Genomic DNA, 22,800 nt, shown 5'->3' on the forward strand with positions numbered 1-22,800 from the left:
GTGGCACATGGCAGGCAGGGGAGAGGGCAGGGCCGGCAGTGCAACCCCCCCGCTGCACCCCAGGGGTGCTGGGTTGGGGGGATCAACTGGGAATCTGCTTGGGCAGGGGGGGCTGTCCGCGGCTGCACTGTATTGCACAGCATCCATTGCCATCGCATCACATCGCACAGCACCGGAGGGGAGCGGGGCTCTGCTCCGCTTCCACCTCCTCTCCCGAAGAGGAGGGGGGGCAGGAGGAGGAGGAGGAAGGCGCCTCCCCCTGCCGCCCTCCCCTCGCTGGCACCCACCGGAACCCGATGCGGCTCCGGCCGGGCGAGCGGCAGCGGGAGCGCCGGGCGGCGGGGCCCCCCCGGCGGCAGGCGGGGGGGGCGGCCCGGAGAGGGGGCGAGGGGCAGAGCCCCCCAACCCTGCCGCTTCCCTCAAGCCTCCTGCACCCCCTCTTTAATTCCCTTTGCGAGCAGGAGAGGGTGCACCCCTCGCTTTAATCCGACGGAGGAAGCAGAGGAAGCGGGGACCCCCTTCCTTTCCTTTCTTATGGCCCGATCCCCCCGCTTCCAGCCGCCGCAGGGAGGCAGCGGATGAGCCGGGGCCCCGCTCCCCCCAAACTTTGCCTTCGGATGAGGGAACTCCATCGTTGAGCTGCTCCAGCCGCTGATTAATTGCATCTGCCTGGGATTAATTATTCACCCGCCTGCTTTGGGTTGTGGTTTTTGTTACGGTTGTTTGTGTTTTCCGGGGGGGCAGGGGGGTGGACAGCGCTTTAATTCGGGTTTTTAGTCTATTTCTTCCTGAAGAACCGCTCTTGGAAATCTGATGCTCATCCCCGTGCGAGGGGGGCCGGCGCCCTGCAGCATCATCCTCCAGCAGCACATCGGGGTCCTACCCCGGCAGGGGTTACACGTGCTCTGCTCCCCCTTTCACACCCCCCTTTGAGGAGGAAGAGGAGGAGGAAGAGGAGGGGAACCCGCCCCCACCGGCTGGGCGCTCCCCGGCAGCCCTGCAGGCACCTGGGGGGGGGATTGCGGCAGGTTTGGGGTGCGGGTGGGGGGCCGGAGATAGGGTGCTCTGCTCGCTGAGCTTGGGGGGGGGCAAAGCCGAGAGCCCCCAACCCGATCCGGCTTCCCACCCCCCCAACCCCCCCCCCCCCCCCCGCCAATTCCGCCGTTGGCTGCTGCTCCTGTCTCGCACGTGGTTGGATTTAGGGATTTCTGCGGGGTTTTGGTGCTTGGTTTGGATTTCTTCTATTATTTTTAACTATTTTTGGTCACGGGGGTGTCTCGGGGCTCGCCCCCCTCCCCCCCCCCCCCCCGGTTTTCTGGCTGCCCCCCCACTTCGCAATGGCCTCTCCGGAGAAGATGCACCCAGGGCCGGCCGCCCTGCTCTGCTGCCTCTGCTCCCTGCTGCTCCCCGGTAAGTGCCGCCGGCACCGGGGGGGGGGTGTGTGATCCGTGGGTTATGCGTGCGTGTCTGCAATATGTGGGGGGGGTTTGCACCCATATTCCGCTTCCAGCCCCATCTACCCCCCACCCAGGGGCAGCCGCTGCCCCGTTCTGCCTGGCTGGGATCCCCCATCCTCCCGCAGCCGGTTCTCTGTGCACACACACACCCCACACCCTCCCCCCCCCCCCCCCCCCCCAGCGAAATGGGTGAAGATTAGAGTTTATTCCTGGCTTAATAAAATGACAGCTTGTGCTATGCGAGCGCTTGCCGCGGGCTGTTTCCCGAGCAGGGGAGAGGAAGATGCTGTCGTCCTCCCCCCTGCCCCTTGTTGCCTTAATGCAGAGCTGCTTTAGCAGGAGGATCAGGGGCTTTATCCGCTATTATCCACTCGCTGATCCCCCAAACCCGCACCCAGGCACTTTCCCAGCCTGCGCTGAGTTACGAGGTAGCATCGCTTCGGGGTGCAGGGATGGGGGTGCAGCCCCTGCCATCCCTCTGCTGCTTTCTAATCCCCCCACCACCACCACCATGGGTTTTGGGGTGAGGGTTTGGGGCTGGCGGTGCTGCCCCTGCCCGCGGCCTGGGCAGGGAAGGCCCCCGCTGCCTGCGCTTCACTTGCCCTGAGTTGCATCCAAATCACTGCCGTGCCATGGCCGAGCTGCGGTGACATCCTGCCCTGGGGGCATCGGCACCTGCTGCTGGGGGCTCTTGCTGCGAGAGGGGCCACACAGCCTGGGGGACACGGGGCTGGTTTCCAAGGGTGTTGCTTTTGGGTGGGTTCGTTGTCAAACCACAGTGCCCCATCAGAGCCGCTTGGCTGGGCAGAAAGCGGAGGCTGCTTGCAGTTTTGGGGGAACCATCCGGATTCCTCCTGCCAGCCCAGCTCTGGCGGTGGGTTTGGAATGTCCTGGAGGCTGAGGGCTGCAGTGCCCAGCTCAAATGAGACACCCCCCCCACCCAGGAGCCACGGACCGTGCCCAGCTCCATTTCACCCCAGCAGCATACGGCCAAGGCACTCTGGGGTTCAAGCAGGGCTTTCTCTGGCATCTGCAGCCCCCCAGGTTCTTTGAGGAGCTTGGGAAGCTGCTCACCCACAGTGATGAAATGAAGAGGGGGGACACTGGGAGCGCTGCAGGGAGCTGGCGGGGGGGGGGTCCACCCTTCAAAGCCTCTGACCTCAACAGAGGAGGAGTAGAGATGCTCCAGACTGGTGAGCACTGTAACTTCACGTAGCATCCTTTTGGGATGCAAATGCTGCCCCCCTGTACCCCAGCACTGGGTGTGTCCTGGGGTGCTGCCCGGGCGGTGTTTGCTGCAGTGCTCTCCTTGGGACCACCAGGTCCGGGAGTCTGGAACCAGTAGGGAATTGCCATCTCCTTCCCCTCCTCAGTTTGCCTGGATGAGATTCAGTCGTCTGGGTCGGCGCTTCCCCACGGCGGCTGTCGGCTGCGCTGGCGGGCGAAGGGAAACATCCCTGTGCAAGCGATCCATCGGGAATCACCTCTGATGCAGGGGCTGGACGCGGCCCCTGCTCCCCATCCCCTCCCCACGCATTTCTTAGGCTCCCTGTTGCTGCTGGGACACGAGCACCCCTGTGGGTCAGGCCTCGGGTTTGTGCCAGGGCAGGATCTGGCCCCTTGAATAGGAGTGTGATGGGTTTGGGGGTCCCCATGGTGGCGATGCCAGCGTGAAGCAGGCAATGGGGTGACTGTGCTGGGTGTGGGGCTGGGGCTCGCTGTACTGCTGGGGAGGATCCGTGCGCTGGTGGAGAGAGAAGCCCCTGCCAGGAGTTTTTAGGCTCTTTGAGGATGTGCGGCTGCTTCTGTGGCCTTCCCTGGGCAAATAAAAGTCTTGGAGGGAACCAGAGAGCAGGAACAGATTGTTCCCAGTGCTTCTGACAAACCACTTGGGATGGTGGCGGGGATCAGACAGCGGCAAAGCAGCGCCCTCCTCTCCTGCCTGTCTGGGGTGTTTCATTCCCTTTTCCCTTGTGTTTTATCCAAGAGCAGCCATCAGCACCAGCCTTGCCCCTGTTGCACTGCTCTGCCTGCACCGGGAGCTACTTTGCCATCCGCCCTGGATCAGCTGCTTCCAGAAAGGGGTTTTTTTGGCATCTCCAGAGTGGGATGGTCGCAGGGATTGTGGGATGGATGGCTGGACCCTGTGGCTGCGGTGTGATGGTGTGTGTTTGGTGTGCTTGTACTGCAAAGCTGCGAGGGACGTGTTGGGATGTGGCACAGGGGGATTTAGCCACCCACTTGCAAAATACCCTGTGCTGTCCATGGGGTTGAACCTGGATTCCTGCACCTTCCCTCTGCTGCCTGCTGAGCCTTGTCCCCACAGTGTTCCTTGTTTTACCCTCTCCCAGAAGCAGTTTTTGCCCAGAGGCAGTGGTCCAGGGGTGCTGGGGTTGTTCAGCACCTGTCCAAGTATTCAAGCCAGGCTTAGGGTCCTGTGCTGGATCCTACAGCCCCGGCACCTCCATCCTGCTGCTGGTGGGGATGGGGCTGTGCTGCTCTCCCCATATCTCCCACCGCTTGTTCCCACCATGCGCAAGTCGCAGGCGCTGGGCTGGGGATGAAGGATGATGCTGTGGCCATTACTCCATCCCTGGCGGGGGGCTCTAGCCAGCGCACACCGACCCCAGCAAGGAGCAGGGGATATGGACCGATACGGACCACCGCCATCCCTTGTTTCAGTGCAAAGCATCTCCCAGCTCCGGGGTTCTCAGGCCAGCAGGTGGAGATGTGCAATAACTTCGCTGCCGAACCCGGAATGTGCACCCAGCGTTTGCTCTTTCAGTGCCTGAATTGGGACGGTGCGCCTGGCTTTTGCCCATTTAACAGCCCCCATCCCAGCCGTGCTTGTGGGGTCAGAGCAGCTGAGCAGCCTCAGCTCCAGCCAGGAGCAGAGAAGGGGCGATAGGATCATTCCTTATCCTGGCAGGCAGGTGAGAGGACAGCATCTGGCTTCTGAGCTGGGTTAAACCTGGCACAAGTCCTGCCTTTGGTGCCACAGAAAAAGCTTTCAGCTCTGGGGTGTCCTTGCATGACCCCCAGGGCCCACTCCATCTCCCAACCCTGATACGTTAAGTCCCAGCAGGATGCTTGTGCTGGGACATGGCGGTGCTTCTTCTTCTACCCCTTTTTGTCCTCTTGGTGTTGCTGAGGAAAGAGAGAGGATGAGGGATGCTGTCAGTGGCGTGATGGATATCCTCTGAGTGATGATTTTGGTGAGCATCTGTTGCAGGCTTTGGCTTTGGGGATTTTGAGATGCATTAGGTGCCTTGATACTCTTGGCCAGAACCATCCTTTTGTGTGTGCACTTCTCTGTGTCATGATGCTGCACCCCCAGCTCAGCCCTGCTGCATCACGGGGGAAAGTGAGGCAGGGAATCGGATGGCAGCAACCCCCTGGTTTGGGATTGCACAGGGGTTTTTGGAAACCTGGCTTTTTGTCTCTAAGTGCTGCTATGAATTCCCCTCACCATGTCTGGCTGCTGAGGTCCCTCCTCACCCAGCTTCTCTGCATCTTAAACAGAGCAGGAAAGCAAAAACGAACCCAGCTGTGGGGTCCCTGCAGAGCATCCCTAACATTGTGCTGGCACATCGCAGCTCCATGCCCTCCTGTAGCCCTCCAGACACTAACAGGGGGGTGGGCAGCAGGACATTGCCTGATTCCAGGAGATGATGGGTGAGGGAAAGGGTGCTTACATGGCACAACCTGATTTTATTTGCCTCCTGCAATTCCTTGTCCAAAATAGCCCATGATGTGTATGGAGGAATGTTCCGGTGTGATCCCCTCCTGCGTGGTGCCCGTGGTTGCATCCCATCCGTCTGGAAAAGGTCACTCTTGCTAATCTAATCAGAGTCTCCTATTATTAAATACATGGCTCTGCTAACGAGTAGCCCCCGGGAAGGGAGGGAGGTGGCTGCTCCTTGGAGTGGGATGTGCTGTGATGGGGACCCCAGCGGTGCCTTTGGGGACAGGGAGTTTGCCCATGTGTGATGCCAGAAAGAGAAATGGTTCAATGGTGTGAAGTGAGGCAGGTCCTGGTGCTCCTCGCCAAGGGAAGGGGAGGTTGGAGCTCACTGCTTCCATGAAAACTGGGAGAAATGGGGTCCTCCAGCCACTGTTGATGGTGGCTCAGTGAACCCCACCCTGGGGGAGGCACCAGCCAGGCTGGGGGGTTCCTGGGCAGTCACCTCTCCTGCAAACACCCTGGGGTTGGGATGCAGAGGCTGCTGCTTGGGATGTGGCTCTGCTGGGGACCATTCCCTTCATTTCCCTTAGGCTGTTGCCTGCCCTGTTGCACAGGGTCACACGTCCCTTGATGCTGGCTGGGTGCTGAGCCCCTCATTTGCAGCTCTGGCCTCCCAGGAGGATACCATAATCAAGGCAATTCCCAGTGTTCTGAAGCTGCCATCTTCTGCTGGTGAGCATTTCCCCATCACTTACACAATGTTTGCTGCCCTTGATGTTCCACTAGCTCTGCTAAAGGTGCTGGGGTGGCTTTACCCCTGCTTGCAGGTGCTGTCACCACAGGGCCTCTGCAATGAATCCATCACTCCATTGTCTCATCTGGGTCCTGCCTGCATCTGCCTGATTCAAGAATTAAGGGGGCAGGTTTTGCTCTTGTTAAACGGGCTCTGACAGGTTGGGCTCTTCCCCAGGACTGGCAAAAGTTGAGAATGAATTCATTTTTAATCCATTTTTCCGTGAGGAAAAGCTGAGTTTTCCACCTAGAACATAAATTAGATTGAAAATGCAATACCCACTGCTGCCAGCTCGGTGCAGCTGCTGAATGTGCTCCTCTCTGGGTACCACCTAAATCAAAGAAAGGAAGGGGATGCATTTGAGCTGTGTGTGTTTAATGTTGTGCCCACTTTGCTGGGTGGCAAAGTCCTGAGCTGGTAAAGTCCCTGGCTCAGTGGTTGTCCCCAGCCTTGATTTTGGGGGTGCTGGGTGAGCTCCGCGGGTGATGCTGCCCCAGTTGCTGGGATTTATCCTCAGCTCCTTGCACTCCTCGGGTGCCTTTGGGATCGAATCCCGCTCTGGCTCTGAACGCAGCCTGACACATGTCACCGGGGGTGAAAATTAACCAGGGTCTAATCAGGCTGAGACGTGTCGCTCTGCACAGCCCAGCCTGGTGGTGGCAGTGGGGGGGCACAGTTGGTGTTTAGATTGAAGGGTGCTGGGCAAATGTTCCTGGGAGGGGATGGAGAGGACACAAGGAGGATCCAAGTGGGACACATGGCTTTGGGAGCATCATTGGCTCTTCTCTGCCCCAACACCGTGCTGCTGGCGGGTTCTCCCTATCCCTGCTTCCCCAGGGCTCTCCTTTGCTGCCTCTCCTCCCAGTTTTGGCTCCTCAGGGGGTTATTTGGTAACCATCTATGCCTACTTGCTGCTGGCATGCAGGGGGACCCACCACAGCATGTGCTGGGGGTGCCACTTTATCCCAGCACAGCTCTCCCCTTGCTGCCTTTCTGAGCCTCCGGGCATTCCTATGGACATTCATAGTCAGGCCCTTCCTTGTCCTCCTCCTACTCCCTTTAATTAATTCCTTCATTTTTCTTCCTCCTCCATAAAGGCCTTCTCCTCCCTGTCCCCCAGCCTGTCCCTTGCTGTGATTTGTGGAAATTGCTCTAAAGTAGCTGCCACGTAAAAGCCTTCCCGGCTCCAGGAATTTATGGCAGGCTGTGCCTCTGCACAGCACATCCCATTTAGGCCATATTTATTTATTCTTTTAGGTTCCTTGCTTCCCCTCCTTTTCATAATTTCCTGGAGGAAATGCACACCTCAGCACCACAGCCTGTTGTGGAACTGGGATGGGTCCCTTTTGCTTAGTGCTGCTGGCCCTGCAATACAGGCTGTGTGCTAGCCTGGGGCTGAGTGCCACTAGGAGTTCTTACCATATTTTTTCTACTGATGAAGCCAGGCTGGACCTTTTGGATGGGGAGAAGTCTTAAGGACCTAAAAGAAAAGAGAATCTAGCAATGGCCCACCAGGCATAAGCGCAGCCCTGTATTAGACACTAGAGAATCCACTTTCAAGCCTGCACTGCTGCTCAGGGGAAGGCTTGATCCACTCTTCCTTGCCAGCACCCACTCAATTCCTTCCCTAGGCTGGTTTTGGGAAGCCTTGGACCAGTTTAACCTCCTGGTTGAGTGTTGTGGTCCTTGGTAGCATGGGGCTTCGTGGCTGTGGCCATGAGCAGAGCTGGGAGCCGGGAGCGTCCCTATGTCCCTCCCTTCCCTGCGGTCACAGCCAGGGCATCTCCCTGCTGTGCACTGGGGGAAGGTAATTTTACATTTGTAACAATTATTCACTTAATTGAGTTCCAATTAGCTGGGATTGGAGACAGAGGCTCTGGGCGCATGGGAGGGCAGGGAGAGCTGCTTGTCTTTTATGGCACTGCAAACAATTTTCCAGGCTCTGGCTGCTGGGAAGCATTTTGGAGGTTCCACAAGGGGCCCGTCTGTGTTCTAATTTTGGCCTGGGTTTTATTACTGGCTGCTTCTTTTCTGTGTGGAAGAATGGAGGGGAGCTCGTGTTGGGACTAACTGGGTTCTGGGTGGAGGGATGGAGGCCTCTGTTTCCCCTTTCCGTTGGCTTTTAGGGTGTGTGGAGGTGCTGACCCCACTTGGTGGGAGTGTAATGTGGTGGGGAGGGAAAGGGATGGGTGTCAGGCCTGGTTCTGGTTTGAGTGGGAAGATGCTGAGTGAGTCGGGCTCTTCTCTGGGAGCTGGGGCTGCCTCAAACTGGAGCACCCAGCTGCTGGGTCATCCAGCTGCTGGGTCATCCAGCTGTTGGGACATCCTGGGAGCTGCAGATGGGCCACACGCCTGCCATCTGGGACTGTTGCTGCCCGTGTTTCTCCTTTGCTCTTGGTCCTGGTGGCCGTGGGGCAAAAATCTGTGGGATGCTCAGGAACGCATGGTGATTTTAGGCGGGCTTGAAATGAAGTGGCAACTGGGACATCTGTGCTGGTGGCTTGGTGGGGAATAGGAGGGTGGGCTTCCTCCTTAGGGGCTGTGGGGTTTTGCTGTGACTCTGGGTGTTTTGGATGAATCCATCACCCCATTGTCTCATCTGGGTGCTGACCAGTGTGGGTAAGCTGAGGCAGCAGCATGTCCTGCCCTCATGTCCCTGATTTGGGGGCAGGATCTTCACCTTGTCACTCTGTTCAGGAGCTGGGTTTAAACAGGAAACCTGGAGAGGGGCTTTGGACAAGGGCCTGTAGGGACAGGCCAAGGGGAATGGCTTGAACCTGCCCGAGGGGAGACTGAGATGAGCTCTTGGGCAGAAGCTCTTCCCTGTGAGGGTGCTGAGGCGCTGGCACAGGGTGCCCAGAGAAGCTGTGGCTGCCCCATCCCTGGCAGTGCTCAAGGCCAGGTTGGACACAGGGGCTTGGAGCAAGCTGCTCCAGTGGAAGGGGTCCCTGCCCGAGGCAGGGGTTGGAACTGGAGGAGCTTTAAGGTCCCTTCCAACCCATCTCGGATTCTATGAAGCCATTGCTTTATGGAAGACTTTCCTGGCTTGCTCCAAGGAGGAACCACCATTGAAGCCCGGCTGAGATGGGCTGGTGTTATCTATGGCAACAGCTTGTGGTGGTGGCCTAGCAGGAGACAGGGCACTGGGGTATCACATCACCAGTGTTTCAGTATCTCCCTCAGAGCTGTGTTTGGTCCATTGATGCACAAGCCCCCAGTGCTGCCTCTTAACATCGTGAGAAGTTTTAACCTTCCTGGCACGACCTCAAAACCTCCTTTCCCTCTTCTCCAGTGCTTTTCCTATATGCTTTTCCCCTGCTAAGTGGGGATATATGTGCTGGGAAGCCCCTGCTGTGTCCCATGGGATAAGCTGGGATAAATATCCACCCCCAGGGCATCGCTAAAGTGATCCCTATGGCAGACAGCTGGGGCTGGGGCTAAGCTGGAGCTCAGCACTGACTATCTGTGATGGATAAGGGGAAGGGGAGGAGGCTCTTTGGCCTTGGAGCAGTAAGTGGGAGCAGGGATGGGGCTGGTGAGGCTGCAGCAGGGGCAGGATGGAGGGGGCAGGCAGAGAAGGTGAATAAGCTGGTGCCTCTCACCAGCCATAGCTATGTCCAGTCTGTCCATCAGCCTCTCTTCCCTTGTGTCCATCAGTCTGTCTGACCCCAGCATCCCCAGGCTGGGGCGGGGGGCAGAGCAAGAGTGTGGTCACTGGTGACCACAACCCCATGGTGGGGCCCTGGCCAAGCAGGATCCCTTGGCCTGGGAGGGTGGTCTTGATTTGAAGGCAGAGCTGGAAGGTGCTGCTGCCATCTCCATGTGCCCTCATGGCCAGGGGGAGGGCCCTGGCCCCACATGGTTGTAGCCAGCACGGGGCACATCTGGCCAGGCAGATGTGGGGCTTGGTGAGGGGGTCACAGCAGTTGTGTGTTTCCAGCTCTCTTCCCCCCTCTTCCCACCATGTGTTTTATGTCATCCCACCTCCCCAGTGTGCTGCTGTGGGGTGAGGAGGGGACACAAAGAGTCCTGTCCCATCCTACCATGGGGCTGGGATGGTTCCTTAGCCCCAGGGGTATCCAGGCAGCCCCAGGCTGGTCAGAGCGTGGCCCAGGATGGAGATCTGCTTTGTTGCTTGCAGTGCCAAGCTACGACGGTGGAAGGACCATATGGTCCTGTCTGCGCCGGTCTAATAAACACGGGATGCAGGTCAGGCACTGCAAATCCCATTAACTGCAGCCAGAGATCAGGGCTTAACCCTTCTGTCCCCCCGAACGCACCCAGAAGTGGGGGCATGAGGGCCATGTTCCCTCCTCGGGGCTGCTAGAAGCCAGAGCAGGGGCTGGGGACAGTGGTGTGGGGACTAGCGTCCCCTGAGCTGTTTTGCTTGTCTGCCCATACTTCCATCTATTCTTCTCCTTCCATTCGTCTTCCTTCCATCTCCTAAGTTGTTTTATTGTCCATTTGTCTGTCCATCCATCCATCCATCTCTTGAGCCATTGTGTTACCCTTCCATCCATCCCTTCTTCTCCCTCTTCCTAGAGCTATTCTCTTGCTGTCCAGCCATTCCTGATCTGCCTGTCTCCTTCCATCCATCCACACATGCTCTGTTCTCTCTGCTGGTTCAAATATCCTTATCCACCCTTCTTCCTCGCTACCTAGGCAGCAGCCATGCATCCATACATGTGTGCATCTCCTTCCTCCCTTCTCCCTCCCTCTCCTCCCTCTGTCCCATTGTGGCACGGAGGCTCAGGCTGGGCTGTGATCCTGGCACCCCCCCCGGGCTGGATGCGGCTGGATTGGCCCCTCTCCTGGCAGGATTAGTTTATGGCCAAGGAACGGAGGCGCCGGTCCTGTCCCCCTTCTGGCGACAGATTATAGCATCATTTAAATGCATTTTGTCTGTGGAACGAAATAGCTTCTCTGGGTGCCAGCGATCCTCCTGCACTGAACTAATGATGACCATCACATTAATCTCCGTCTCAGCTTGTCCCTGCTGCTTTTCCTTGTCTGGCATGGTCAGGGTGCAGGTCTGTGCATGGGCTTGGTGATGGGGCCACTCGGGTTTCCCCATGGCACCATGGTGCTTTATCTGAGTTGAACAGAGTCCCCAGCTGAGAGTCCTGAGAGGGGCTTTACTTGCCCCTCCTGGTGCACAGCCCTTATTTGCCATCAGAGAATCCCCACGGCAAAGAGGAAAGAGCTGGTGGCTTCAGGTCTGGTTCTAAGAGTTAAAAACTGGTGCTATTTCAAAGCCTCTTTCCCTGGCTGCCCCTGTCTCCTCCGGTCCTGCCGGTACCTCACCAAGTGGTCAGGTTCGTGTTGCTCCAAGTGGTAAATCTTATTCCACAAATAATCTGGTGCCTTGGGAAAAATCCTTCTCTAATCGATAGAGGGATGCAGGAAGGATGCAAACCTTCACATGTCACAGCAGAAAACACCCTCCACGAGCCAGAGGAGCAGAAAACCCCTTGTTGGTGGTTATTTCTGAGCAGAGTGGCACCCATGGGGGCTTCCCGAGGCTCGGCATCTCTCCTACAGCTCCCGGCTTTCCAGGAGGTGGGAAAACAGAGCGGGAGAGCAGGACGCGCTCACCAGCAGGCAGGGTTAGCGTGGCAGGCACCGGAGCGGTGCCCATGGTGGTGCTGGCGGTGCATCCCCAGCATCCATCCGTCCCCAGGGAATTCTGTGCCTGGCTCGCAGACAAGTTCCATCCCAGGCAGGGCAGCAGCGGATGCTGCCCCCCCCCCCCCCCCCCCCCAATCGGGTGCTAATCCTTTTATGATCCCTTTAAGCTGCTTAACTCCCCACAGCAGAGTTCCCTGGGTGGGCTGCGGGGTCCTGCTTCCCCTTCAGCCCCGGGCTATGGTCCTTGCTGGGCAAAGCCTTGATGTCCCGACACACTCCTCATCCCTGGCTGGGAACGGGGTTGAGCCGTTCCGAGGAGCTGAGCCATCACATCTGCACCTTTCACCGCTGTTTGACACGGGTAATTCGGGCTCTCCTGCTCTGGAGCCGCTTGGGAACGATTACAATCAGTGCCGGGAATGGGGCTGGCGGAGAGCCGGGGGGGCGAGGGGGGACCCGGGGCTCCTGGGAATTGCTGGCAGCCGCTGGTGGATGCAAAGACCTTGAGATGTCTTCCAGGCTCCCGCAGCTGCTGGCACAGTGCGTGCCGTCGGCTCGGCTCCGCACCGGCCGCCTTCCGCAGCATCTGCTTCAGCAGGAAGGTGCTCGTGGGTTTCTGTCCTCTTGCTGGCCGTGGCATAGGGTTAACCAGCTCCCTCTGAGGCGCTTGGGCAGCTCCATCCCTTGGGAGTCAATGGCTGGCAGTGGCTGCCTGCTCAGCCTGCCTGCTGGTTGCACTTCTTTGGTTTTAAGGCAAAAATGGTCGAAAAGAAGGACCAAAATGAGATCTGGGTGCTACTGGGGTTAGTGCAAGGTGGCACCAACATCATCTTCAGCACTCTTCCACCAGGTCATATCCATGCCTGGAAAATCTGGGGCTAAGCCAGCTTTGGCACCCAGGGACATTACCCGGCTGCACCCCTGGTTGGGTGATGGGTGACAGACTGGCCATGACGCCACCCTTACAGGGATCCCATGGGGATGGAGTGGGTCTGGGGTGAAGGAACTGATTTAGCCACCTTTGCTGTGTGACCTGGGAGCTAAAAGCAGGAGGAAAGCCTTGATCATAGATACTTCATGGGATCTGCCAGTGAAAAATTAGCCCAGACCTGCCTAATTTTTGGTAACGAGCCTCTGGAGAAGCTCAGCATCCTTTTTTCTGCACAGCTGGAAATAGGGATGTAGCTGGTTATGCCTTATTTCTATGAGTGTGTTTGTGCTGTTTCAGCTGGTGCTTTGGCATGGGTGTGGGGTGGGAGACCAGCGCTTTGGGCACCCCAGTAGCAATACTGAGGTTGGATGCAGCTTCAACACAGCCTGACCCAGCCTCGGGCAGCCCCTGAGCTTCCCTCCTTGCTGGACACCCCATTCCATGCTCGGGGTGGGTTTGGTGAGGCTGGAGCCACCCACTGGGAAGCAACAATGATGCCTGAGGTCGTGGGGAAATCTTCTGAGGCTTTTGTTTGCAGGAGAGAAACCCATCCAGGCTCTTGCTGCCTTTGTGATGGGTCTGGGGGCTGAAGCACCCACTCCTTGCTGCAGGCCTGGACCGCTGCCTGGGTCCGCTCTCCCTGCTCCGAGGCTCAGGAGATGCTCTGGAGGGGTATGCCCTGCACTAACCCGCACTCTCCATCCCCTTCACAGCCCATGCCAAGGGGCCACCCCCCAGCTCCGAGCCCGCCGAGCCCCCCGGTGCTGTCACACTGCCCGTGAGCTACCGCCTGTCCAACACCCGCTTGGCCTTCTTCCTCAAGGAGGTGGGAGCCAGCCCGGTGGGCAACAGCAGTGCCCCTCTGCAACGAGCAGAGCCCTTCGTCGTCTTCCAGACCAAGGAGCTGCCCGTCCTCAACGTCACCCTGGGGCCCTTCAGCACGGGGCTGGTGCTGCCCAAGGAGCAGTTGCAGCCCTCCAGCACCTTGGAGGTCCCCGACCGCCTCACCGTCAACTGGAAGGTGCGCGCCTTCATCATCCAGCCCCGGCTGGTGGCCAACCAGCCCGTGGTCCAAGTGCTCTTCTACGTAGCTGGCCGGGATTGGGATGATTTTGATGTCACGGACCGGCTGCCCTGCGTGCGGCTCCACGCTTTCCGGGATGCCCGTGAGATCAAGAGCTCGTGTCGCCTGCGGGGCAGCCTGGCCATGTGCCTGGTGCAGGCAGAGCTGCCCCACGCCTGGTTCGGACCCCCGGCTGTGCCGTTGGGCAGGCGGAAGAGCCCTGAGAGCCTGGAGGTGCCGGGTGAGAGCCAGCAAGCCGAGCTCTACTACACCCTGCATGCCCCCGATGGGGCCGGACAGTGCCTTGGGGAGATGGTTCCCCGCCGTGGTGCTGGGGGAGCCAGGACTGAGGGTCCCACACAGCACCCGCTGCTGCGCATCGGCAGCGTCAGCCTCCTGCAGCCCGGTCCGGGGCAGCCCATGCAGGAGCATCGGCTGGATGGCAACGTCTTCATCCGCCTGCCCGACAAGCCCCTCAAGCCAGGCGAGGTGCTGAGCATCCTCCTCTACCTGATGTCCAACTCCACTGTGGAGCACTTCACCCTCAGGTAAGGTGCTAGGGCTGTCCCTGCTCCATCCTTTCAATGATGTGGTTGTTTTGGCAGCGCTGTGCAAAGGCAGCCACGGGCAGGAAGGAGAGGATGGAACGGCATATTGCATTTATGGGACCTGCTGGCAGGGCTTTGGGAAGCTGAGGGAGGCCAGAGGTGCAACCAGCACATGAGTTTGCAGTGTTCTGGGGCTTTGCAGTAGGACCTTGTTGAAGGGAAGGGCTTCCATCCAGGGTTTCCATCTCTGCAGTGCCACTATGGACTGCTGCCTTTGCCCAGTTGCACTGGGATTAGGGCCCCACCAGTAGATGTGGGTTTGTTCACAGCACTTTGGGGAACAAGATGTGGAATGACAAGTGGGCTGCTGCCCCACAGGGGTGTTACTGTTCTGTGGGACAGCACTGGCGTGGGGGACAAAATCCTATGGGAAAGAGGGTCTGGGGCGGGCTCAGCCCCATGGCTGCTGCTGGGAGCCTGGATGGTTTCCAACAGCCAGGAGGGATCAGGGGCAAAAATCCCCCTATGGGGAGGGTCCAGGGGTGCTGGGGGTGAGGATCCATCCCTGAGCATCGCTCTCTACAGGGTGAAGGCCAAGAAGGGTGTCAACCTGCTCAGCACCAAGTCAAGGAGTGGGCAGTGGCTGGTGAGCTCGGAGCTGCTGACGGGTGGCAAGCACTCCACTGCCACTGTCGATGTCTCCAGGGTGGATGGTGCCGGGCCCAGGTAAGAGCCCTCCTGTGCCTGCCCCCCATAACCAGGGGACTGGGGAAATGGCTGGGGTTTGACATGGAGCGGTTCTCCCTTTGCCCCCACACTGGGTGTCCAGTTGGCTGCAGCGCCATGTGGGTGCTGGTAGGGGAAACTGAGGCATGGCTTGGACTGTGGAGGCACTGAAGGGAAATGAGCAATGTTGAGGTCAAACCCTCAACCTCAGCTGAGGTTGGGGCAGGCCCTGCACTGATTTGGGAAGGGGCTTGATGTTGTGTGTGGTTTTTAACCATCCGGCACCTTGTAGGTGGCTAATGGGAAGGTGAAGGTGGGATTCATGGCCCAAGGTGGGCAGGTTTGTGGTCAGGCAGGCAGCTGCCCAAGGGCTGTGTGGGGTGGTGCATTCAGGTGCGATCTGCTCCATGGTCAACACAGGGAATCAAGCTGGGGCTCAAGCAAGTGCTCCTAAGTCATGGGTACCATTGAGCAGCTGCATCCCTGGGTCTGAACTGGGATTGCCTGGACGCTGGTGTGTACAGGCGGTGGATTTAGGGGCTGAATTGTGAAGCCATGGAGCATCCCGTTTGGAGTGGAAGTGTTGTGGGTTTAAAAGAAGCTCTAATACTATGAGAGGCAGCAGCTCTTTGCTGACTATCCTGGTGTCTCCTCTGGGAAGGAAGGGGAGCAGTCCCCAGGCAGTGTCTCTCTGGATGATGGATGAGTGTCAGAGGGGGAGCTTGAACCAAGGCAGCACCTGAGATGGGCAGTGCAAGTTCGGCCCTGCTTAATACAAGGATGATGCTCATTGCTGGGGCTCCAGGAAAGGCTCAGGTCGGTTGAGTAGAGTCCAGGGGATAGAAATGAGAATGATCCAAAGGAGCAAGGACCCACAAAGCCGAGTTGAAAACCCAGAGGTTGCTCAGCCTGTGGAGGCTGCAAGAGCAAGGGGCAGCTTTGCTCCTTACATCCGTGTGGGTAGGACACAGTGAGTAAGGGCAGGGGATGGGCACAGTGTCAAAACCATTAACAAGAAAGTCTCTGAAGTGCTGGAAAGCAATTGTTCTCCATCATTGTGCCTATGGGAAAAGGGAGGCAAGTACCTCCAGGAGCTGGGTTAAGCGAGTTGATGTGATTCCTGCTCTCTGCATAGGAAATCTCCCAATACCTCTGCCCCACACTGAGTGAAGCAGGGGCTGAACTCCTGCAGAAAGATGCTCAGCTCTGACCGCTTTGAACGTGAGCTCAAAACCGACCTGCAGAAACCCCTCCAAAGGGCTTACCCGGCGGGTGGATTTTCCATTGCTTCCAAAACGCAGCCGCAGCATCCGAGCCCACAGCCCCGGGATGTCCTCTGGGGGATGAGGATGGACACCAGAGTGTCCGCAGAGCCATGAGTCCCCCCTTCCTCTGCATGGCCACCCCTGCGCATGCTGCCAGCAGCGAGCTCCTCTCCCCTGCCCCTTCCCCCTCTCGCCGCCTGCCAGTGCTGCTTCAAATCAGGCAGGAAAGGTTAGAGACGGAGGATGAATTTAAAGTGATTACAATCACCTTTTAGACAAACAACTCCATCAAATATTAACGCAACGGCAAGTATGAATGACTCAAAGCCGTGTCGCCCTGCAGGCTGCGCTGCCGGAGGAGGTTGCCTTGCTGGGGCTCTGGGGGCTTTTGGCTGTGCAGAGAAAGCCCTGAGCTTTGGGGTGATAATAGCCAATTTGGGGTGTTCTGTTGCACCCCAGCTGCATCCTAAGTTATTCCAGCAGTCTGAGCAGCCCGGCTCTTGTCTCTGCTGTGGCTGAGAGCAGATGATGCTCGGGGAGGGCAGAAGATGGTGGCATTCCAGGGGCACCCCATGTCAAGGAGTCCCGGTGCTGAACCACCTCTGCCATGCAGCTGCAGCTCTGGTTTGCCTTTGAACCTGACTTCCTGGCTGTATTTAATACTTATGCATTGGAAAAGGTGGTGAGCAGCCCAGTCCTCTTCTCCAGACTGGGTGGCCTTTGGTGATTCCCTTGCACTCCCATAGGGTGACAACCATGGGGGCACAAAGTCCCATCAGGACCTCACCAGCCAATGCAAAGCCCATTGTCCCCGCTGTGGGAGCACAGAGCAGGGCTTGCCGTGGCCTGGGGCAGCCCCGTGGTTTTGCTCTCCTCTTTCTCTGCTCCCTTTCACTCATTAGATATTTATCAGAGAGAAACCCAAGTGCATCCTGCATCCCCAGATCGATGGGACCTCCTTAACGGCTGCAATGCTGTGAGATGAGAGCGGAGCCGATCCCGGCTTCGCAATCCACAGGGATTTCACGTTTCCTCACCCCACTCCCTCCTCCTACTCTGGGAGGGCTTTTGCTGGCTCTGCAGTTTGCGGGGGCTCTGAGGTGTCCCCTGGGGATGCTCTGGTTTTGGGGAGCAATGGAGAAGTTTAACCTGGGGGGCTTGATCCCTGGGTCCCCTTAAGGGATTTGCAGGTTGGACGCAGAGATGGGAGGGCAAGGTCGCATCTGGGGATGTTTGCTCATAGGGCTGAGGTGTGAGAGTGATGATTTATGCTGCTGTGACAGACCGTGTCCAAGCTATGACGCAGAGGACAAGGGACACAGCTCCTGAGTTCCCTGTCCCCTTAGGCACTATGTGCTGGGTTTGGCAGCGCCCAGCCTCTCCATCCCGTCCTGCCTTGGGGGTGTCCCACAGTTCATTTCCTGTCCATTAGCTCTGGGTCCTCAGTAGTGGTATTAAATGTGTGGGGTTTTGATGAGCTGATGGTACTGGAGCTGTTACCACTTGCTGGTCCTGTCTTACCTCACCCATCCCCTGCCCATCTGCCCTCTGCATCCCCGTGGCTGTCTATACAGGCTGAGGGACAGCCCTGCACTGTATCGCAGCTTGGTGTTCTCCCGTCTGCTGTCTGTGATGGAATCTCTTTCTCCCGCGTCTCAGTTTCCCCATATGACCCCATTGGAAAGTGCTGTAAAGGCAGTGGCTTGGACTGGGCTTTTGTATAGAGACTTATGTTGTGTCCCTGAGCGTGCTGCCCTCCTGGGTGTGGGGGACACCTGCAGAGACGAGCATGCAGGCAGGAGCAATCTGGGTGGTAAATCCAGTTCTGCTGACGGGAAATACAGTTCTGCTGCTGGGAAGATGGAGCTGGAGAGATAGGGAAGCACCTGCAGCCACCCCACTGTCCCCAGGGCCATGGCCACACACTCACCCTGTGATCATCATCACCCAGCAGCCTTGCATGTTCTGCATCCTTAGAGGGTCCTGGTCCCTGCGAGTCTATGGGACCCGGGGCACCCGGCTCACTGTGTCCCCTCCTGTCCCCTGCCCAGGGACGGGGACTCCTCGGAGATCATGCAGCTGGATTTCGAGATGGAGAACTTCACCAGCCAGTCGGTGACGCGCCGCATCATGTGGCACATCGACTACCGGGGCCGCAACCCCCCGCCCGACCTGGAGAAGGTGGTGACGGAGCTGACGGTCATCCAGAGGGACATCAGGGCCATCGTGCCCCTGGCCATGGTGAGCAGGTCCATGTCCTCTGCTGAGCTTAAGTTGGGGATGGGTTGCATCCCCCTGAGGGATCTCCCTCAGCCCATCTGCCCCATAGCACCTATGCATCCATACATCCCACCCCCCTCCCACCCACAGATCCTTCTCTGCCCCAGGGCTGGAGCAGGAGAGGGGCCAGCCAGGATGTGAGGCTGCCCTCTAACGTGACAGTCCCCTTTGCACCCCAGGACACGGAAATCATCAACACGGCCATCCTGACGGGGCGGACGGTGGCCATCCCCGTGAAGGTCATCGCCATTGAGCTGAGCGGTGTCATCGTGGATGTCTCTGCTATGGTTGAGTGCAAGTCCAACAACGAAGACATCATCAAGGTGGGTGTGGGCTGGGGGCTCCTGTGACCCTAATGAGGGGCTGAGCCTCTTCCAGGGGTGCTGACCCCAACAGTGATGCAAACTGGGTCTGGTGGCCGAGCTGATGTGCTGCACAACCCCACACCATCCAAAGCCTCATCCCCTCAGTGGCTTCAGTCCATGTGTGCCTCTCCCTGGGATCGCTTTGTCACTGTCTCCAGAGAGGCTGTGGGCTGCTGGCACTGTGCAGGCTGGCACCAGGCAGCAGCAATAACCATGGGTTATCAGAGCACTTAGTGCTGATAAGGTGAAATATTGTCACCTCGCAGTGTAAGCTGCAGGTTTCCATCAGCGGCTTCACTCGTGCCTCCGGGTGACGTTTATCTCGTGTTTGGGTTGGGTGCCAGGCTGAGCTCAGGCTGGCCCCAGAGAGGGATGTGGGAATGAGCTGGGCGGCTGGGGAGGATGGGGGGAAAAGGGGGGCTGAGAGAGGGGAGAGCCATGGGCTGCATGGGGGAGATGCTGATCAGGTGAGTGCAAAAGGCTCGCTGTTGCAGCAGCAGCTGAGGCAGCAGTTGGTCCTCAAATCCAGCCATGATTTTTCCATCACCAGACCCATCCATCCGCATGCATTTTTCTGCCCTTGCATGTATCCATCTCTCCACCTGCCTGCATTCTTCTGTCACCATTTCCACCCATCCATCCACCCCTAGACATCGTTACCTTCTCCCAAACACCTTCTGCCCCTCTCCCTGCATGCACCCACCCAGCCCACTGTCTCCATGTCCTTGCTGCATTGGACAGAGGCAGAGAGCCATGCTGAGGGTCTGGGCTGTCCCATGTCCCCCAGCCTGGGGTTCATAGCCCCTTCTCCCCTTGTTTACCAGCAGCCACTGGCTGCTTTCCTGGCCAAGCCAGGGGTGATGAGCAGAACCCCAGCTCCATTGGGACCTTCTCTTCCCGTTGGTCCCTGGGTGGGTGACGGGCCGTGTCACAAAGTGTTTACCCAAGTTCTTGACTGAAACTCCAATCTGTGCGATTTACAGCACCGGCTCTAATTTATGGAGCCCGGTCCTCTGCAGTGTGATAAAACACTGGAGCAATAATACACTTCAGGATGGACTCCAAGACACTTAAACTGTTTAATGTGCTGCCTTTCTACTCATAAATCTATTTACGCGCTGTCCCCAGACCTGGGGGGGAGCAGACACATGCACACGAGCCGGGATGAATAATGCATGGAGCAGCCCTCCGGCCCCGGCTCGCCTCCCGCTCGCTGCTCGGAGCCCCGTGCAATTGCTTGCTGAGTTATTTTGTGTTTGTGCTGGAGCTTCGCTTCCGAGGGAGCTCTCAGTTACCTGCTGAGATTGGGGAGTATGATTGCGGTGTCAGGGCTATAAACCTGTTACATAAATCAAAGCTTACATAGTGGGATGTGCTATCTGTTACTGTAAATAATTTAGCATGAATGAGGGCTGGGGAGATGCTTCTCCCCACGCTGCCTGTGGCTCGGTGCTGCTTGCTCTCGTGTGTAACGTGGAGGGAACGTGTTCTGGATGTGGCTGTGAAGTTGCCAGGGCTGCTCACGAAGGATGGTGAGTGAGCACGGGTGGGAGCTGTCATCCTCATCCCTTTCTGTGGTGACACAGGGTGCTTGCCCATGCTCAGCCCATAGAGGAGGACCTCACCACTTGAGGTAGTGTAGAAATAACCCCCCTTGCCTGCCCATGCGGTGGTCTTCGGGGCTCTGTATGTGTTAAGGGATGCACAAGGCCACCTCTGCTGCCGGCAATGCTCAATGGGAGATGCTCACCATCATCTGCTCTGTGAACCTCTCTCAGGAGCCCGCCACCCACATCTGCTTGAGGATGCACTAGGAGCAAGTGGGACCGAGCCTCGGTGACCCACAGCCACCACCAGGACCCCCTGGGCGCCACCAGCCACGGTGGCTCTTCCCACTCCCAAGGCCCTTGGAGCAGATATTCCTGCTTGATTGCATGCTTGAGGCTGTGCCAAGGGGGAAGCTCCTGGCCACAGAAGCGGAGCCAGCAGTGCTTTGGCTTGGAGCCCAGGCAGACCTCAGCCTCTCTCTTCCCGACGCCTTGCTGCAGCTCCGGGAAGTTTCTCTGAACAAGCCTGCACTTCATTTAGAACCTCATCTGCAGTCACTCCATCATCAGGACAGGCCTCATGGGCTGGGATATTTTGTTGTCATAGCTGTAACCCCCCCCCTTTCCCAATCGCAAAGCAAGCGGTCCCCAGAAGTTGCAGGGGGAGGGTTTATTAGCTAAGGTAATGCAAGCAGCAACCCACCGTATATATTGTGATAAATGGCACGATATCCAGAGCACTCCTTTGCTGGAGGGTTCACCCAGGAGCTCATCTTTATTCAGACGCTGCCCCGACAGAGATGAGATTGTCTTTGCAGACATGCTGAGCTGGTATCTGATAGGAAGACAAGGAACAACCCCTCCTGCATTGCACTTCCCTCCCATGCCCGGGGAGCAGGAGCTTCCCAAAGTGCTTGGGTCCTGGGCTCTGCCTTCTCCATCAGCCCGGGGGACCACAGGCACCTTTCAGGGGGCTCCTGCAGCCAACACATGGAGCCTTTGTAGAAGTCTGGCTGGTGGGCTTGGAAATGCAAAGCTCCTGCAGCTGAGTGACCACGGGTGCCCAAAGACAAGGTGGGGAGAGTGGCAGTGACGCTTGCATCTCTGCTGTCAGCTACCATGCAGCACGGACTCAGCCCCTTATCAGCCATCAGAGAATCCATGTGGGAGAGTGGCTTGTTGGAAATAAGTCCTTCTGTGCTGTTGTGAGATGCTTGGTGCGTCTCAGAGTGACTTCGCGGCTGGCTGGGCCAGTGGGTTTTATTCTTCTCCAGCAGCAAACAACTCGGATGCAATTTCTTATGGTGTAGGAGGGGAAAAAGGGAGTCAGTGTCAGGCCATGGGGCCACTGCAGATGAGAGGTTGGAGTTCCTGTGGCCTGGTTGTCTTCTGGCTTGCTGGGAAGGAGCTGTTGACTCTGATTGCCTAAGCTGAAACGCAGGTGATGCTGCATTGGCATCCTCTCAGCAGGTCAGGTTGATCAGTAATAAGTGGTCCCCTGTGGGGTGTATTTGTTTTACAGCAAATTTAACCGATGGCATTTGCGTAGATGGGAATTAAAAGAGAAAGGGCGAGAAGATGGAGGTGAGGATTCAGACGAGCTGCAGGAAGCTCTCTGTGGTGTTAGCAGGAGGGACAGGGACAAGGCACTGGGGGGTACCTGCACATGGACATACAGCGAGTCTGTGCTTGCTGCCTGTGCCCTCTGCGTATGGGTGGAGGAGACTTTGGAGCAGATGTCCAGGATGAGCAATGTGTAACCCCTGTGAAGCACCCATGGGTGCTCTAGCCTGGGAGCAGAATAAGGGTACGATTCAGTGCCAAAGAGACTGAGGCACCTAATGAAGGTGTCTGGTTGAGGTGGGACTGGGCAAGGGTGGCAAGAGGGAAATTTGCATTATGGACATGGTGTGTGTGGGTCCATGCTTCTGAGCAGGGGTCTCTGGGAGGAGCGAGCATCTTTGCTCCTGGGGCCACCTTTTTCTGGGCACATGGTGGTGAAATCCTCCTGTTTCAGCACTTCCCATCCTCTGGGCAGGCTCCTTCCACATCTGTGGTGTGTCTGTAGGGCTGCTGTAACCCTCCATCCTCCCTTCTCCCCCAGGTCTCCAGCAGCTGTGACTATGTCTTTGTCAGTGGGAAGGAGTCGCGGGGCTCCATGAGCGCCCGCGTCACCTTCACCTACGAGCACCTCTCTGCCCCGCTGGAGATGACAGTGTGGGTGCCCAAGCTGCCGCTGCACATCGAGCTCTCAGACGCCCGCTTGAGCCAAGTGAAGGGCTGGAGGGTGCCCATCCTGCCGGACAGGAGGTGGGTGCTGCGGAGTCACCGTGCCTGGGGGCCTGTCCAGCCTGAAGGAGGCACAGCGAAGGGGGTGGTAGTGGTCGAGTTGCCCTGTTTGGATATTTCATGAGGGGGGTTTGAAGATGATGGAGCCAGAGTTATCCCAGGGGCCCTCTGAAATGGTGAGAGATCGTGGCTACAGGTTGCATGTTTGTATGGAAGGAGGAAA

At 57.9% G+C, this 22,800-nt stretch overlaps 1 protein-coding gene across 2 annotated transcripts in view; it reads left to right on the forward strand.

Annotated features, from left to right (window-relative positions):
- The first annotated feature begins 294 nt into the window (after positions 1-294).
- Positions 295-22,800, forward strand: part of TMEM132E (transmembrane protein 132E) — a 28,155-nt gene continuing 5,649 nt past the window's right edge. For both annotated transcript variants that reach the window (XM_065694235.1, XM_065694236.1), the window contains exons 1-6: positions 295-1,410; positions 13,208-14,105; positions 14,691-14,831; positions 18,148-18,337; positions 18,556-18,699; positions 22,393-22,598. In XM_065694235.1, coding sequence (XP_065550307.1) covers positions 1,338-1,410; positions 13,208-14,105; positions 14,691-14,831; positions 18,148-18,337; positions 18,556-18,699; positions 22,393-22,598 — 1,652 coding nt within the window. In that variant the 5' untranslated portion in view covers positions 295-1,337. The remainder of the gene's footprint in view (positions 1,411-13,207; positions 14,106-14,690; positions 14,832-18,147; positions 18,338-18,555; positions 18,700-22,392; positions 22,599-22,800) is intronic.

The sequence above is a fragment of the Lathamus discolor genome, chromosome 14 (assembly GCF_037157495.1).
Source record: "Lathamus discolor isolate bLatDis1 chromosome 14, bLatDis1.hap1, whole genome shotgun sequence".
Classification (NCBI taxonomy): Eukaryota; Metazoa; Chordata; class Aves; order Psittaciformes; family Psittacidae; genus Lathamus; species Lathamus discolor.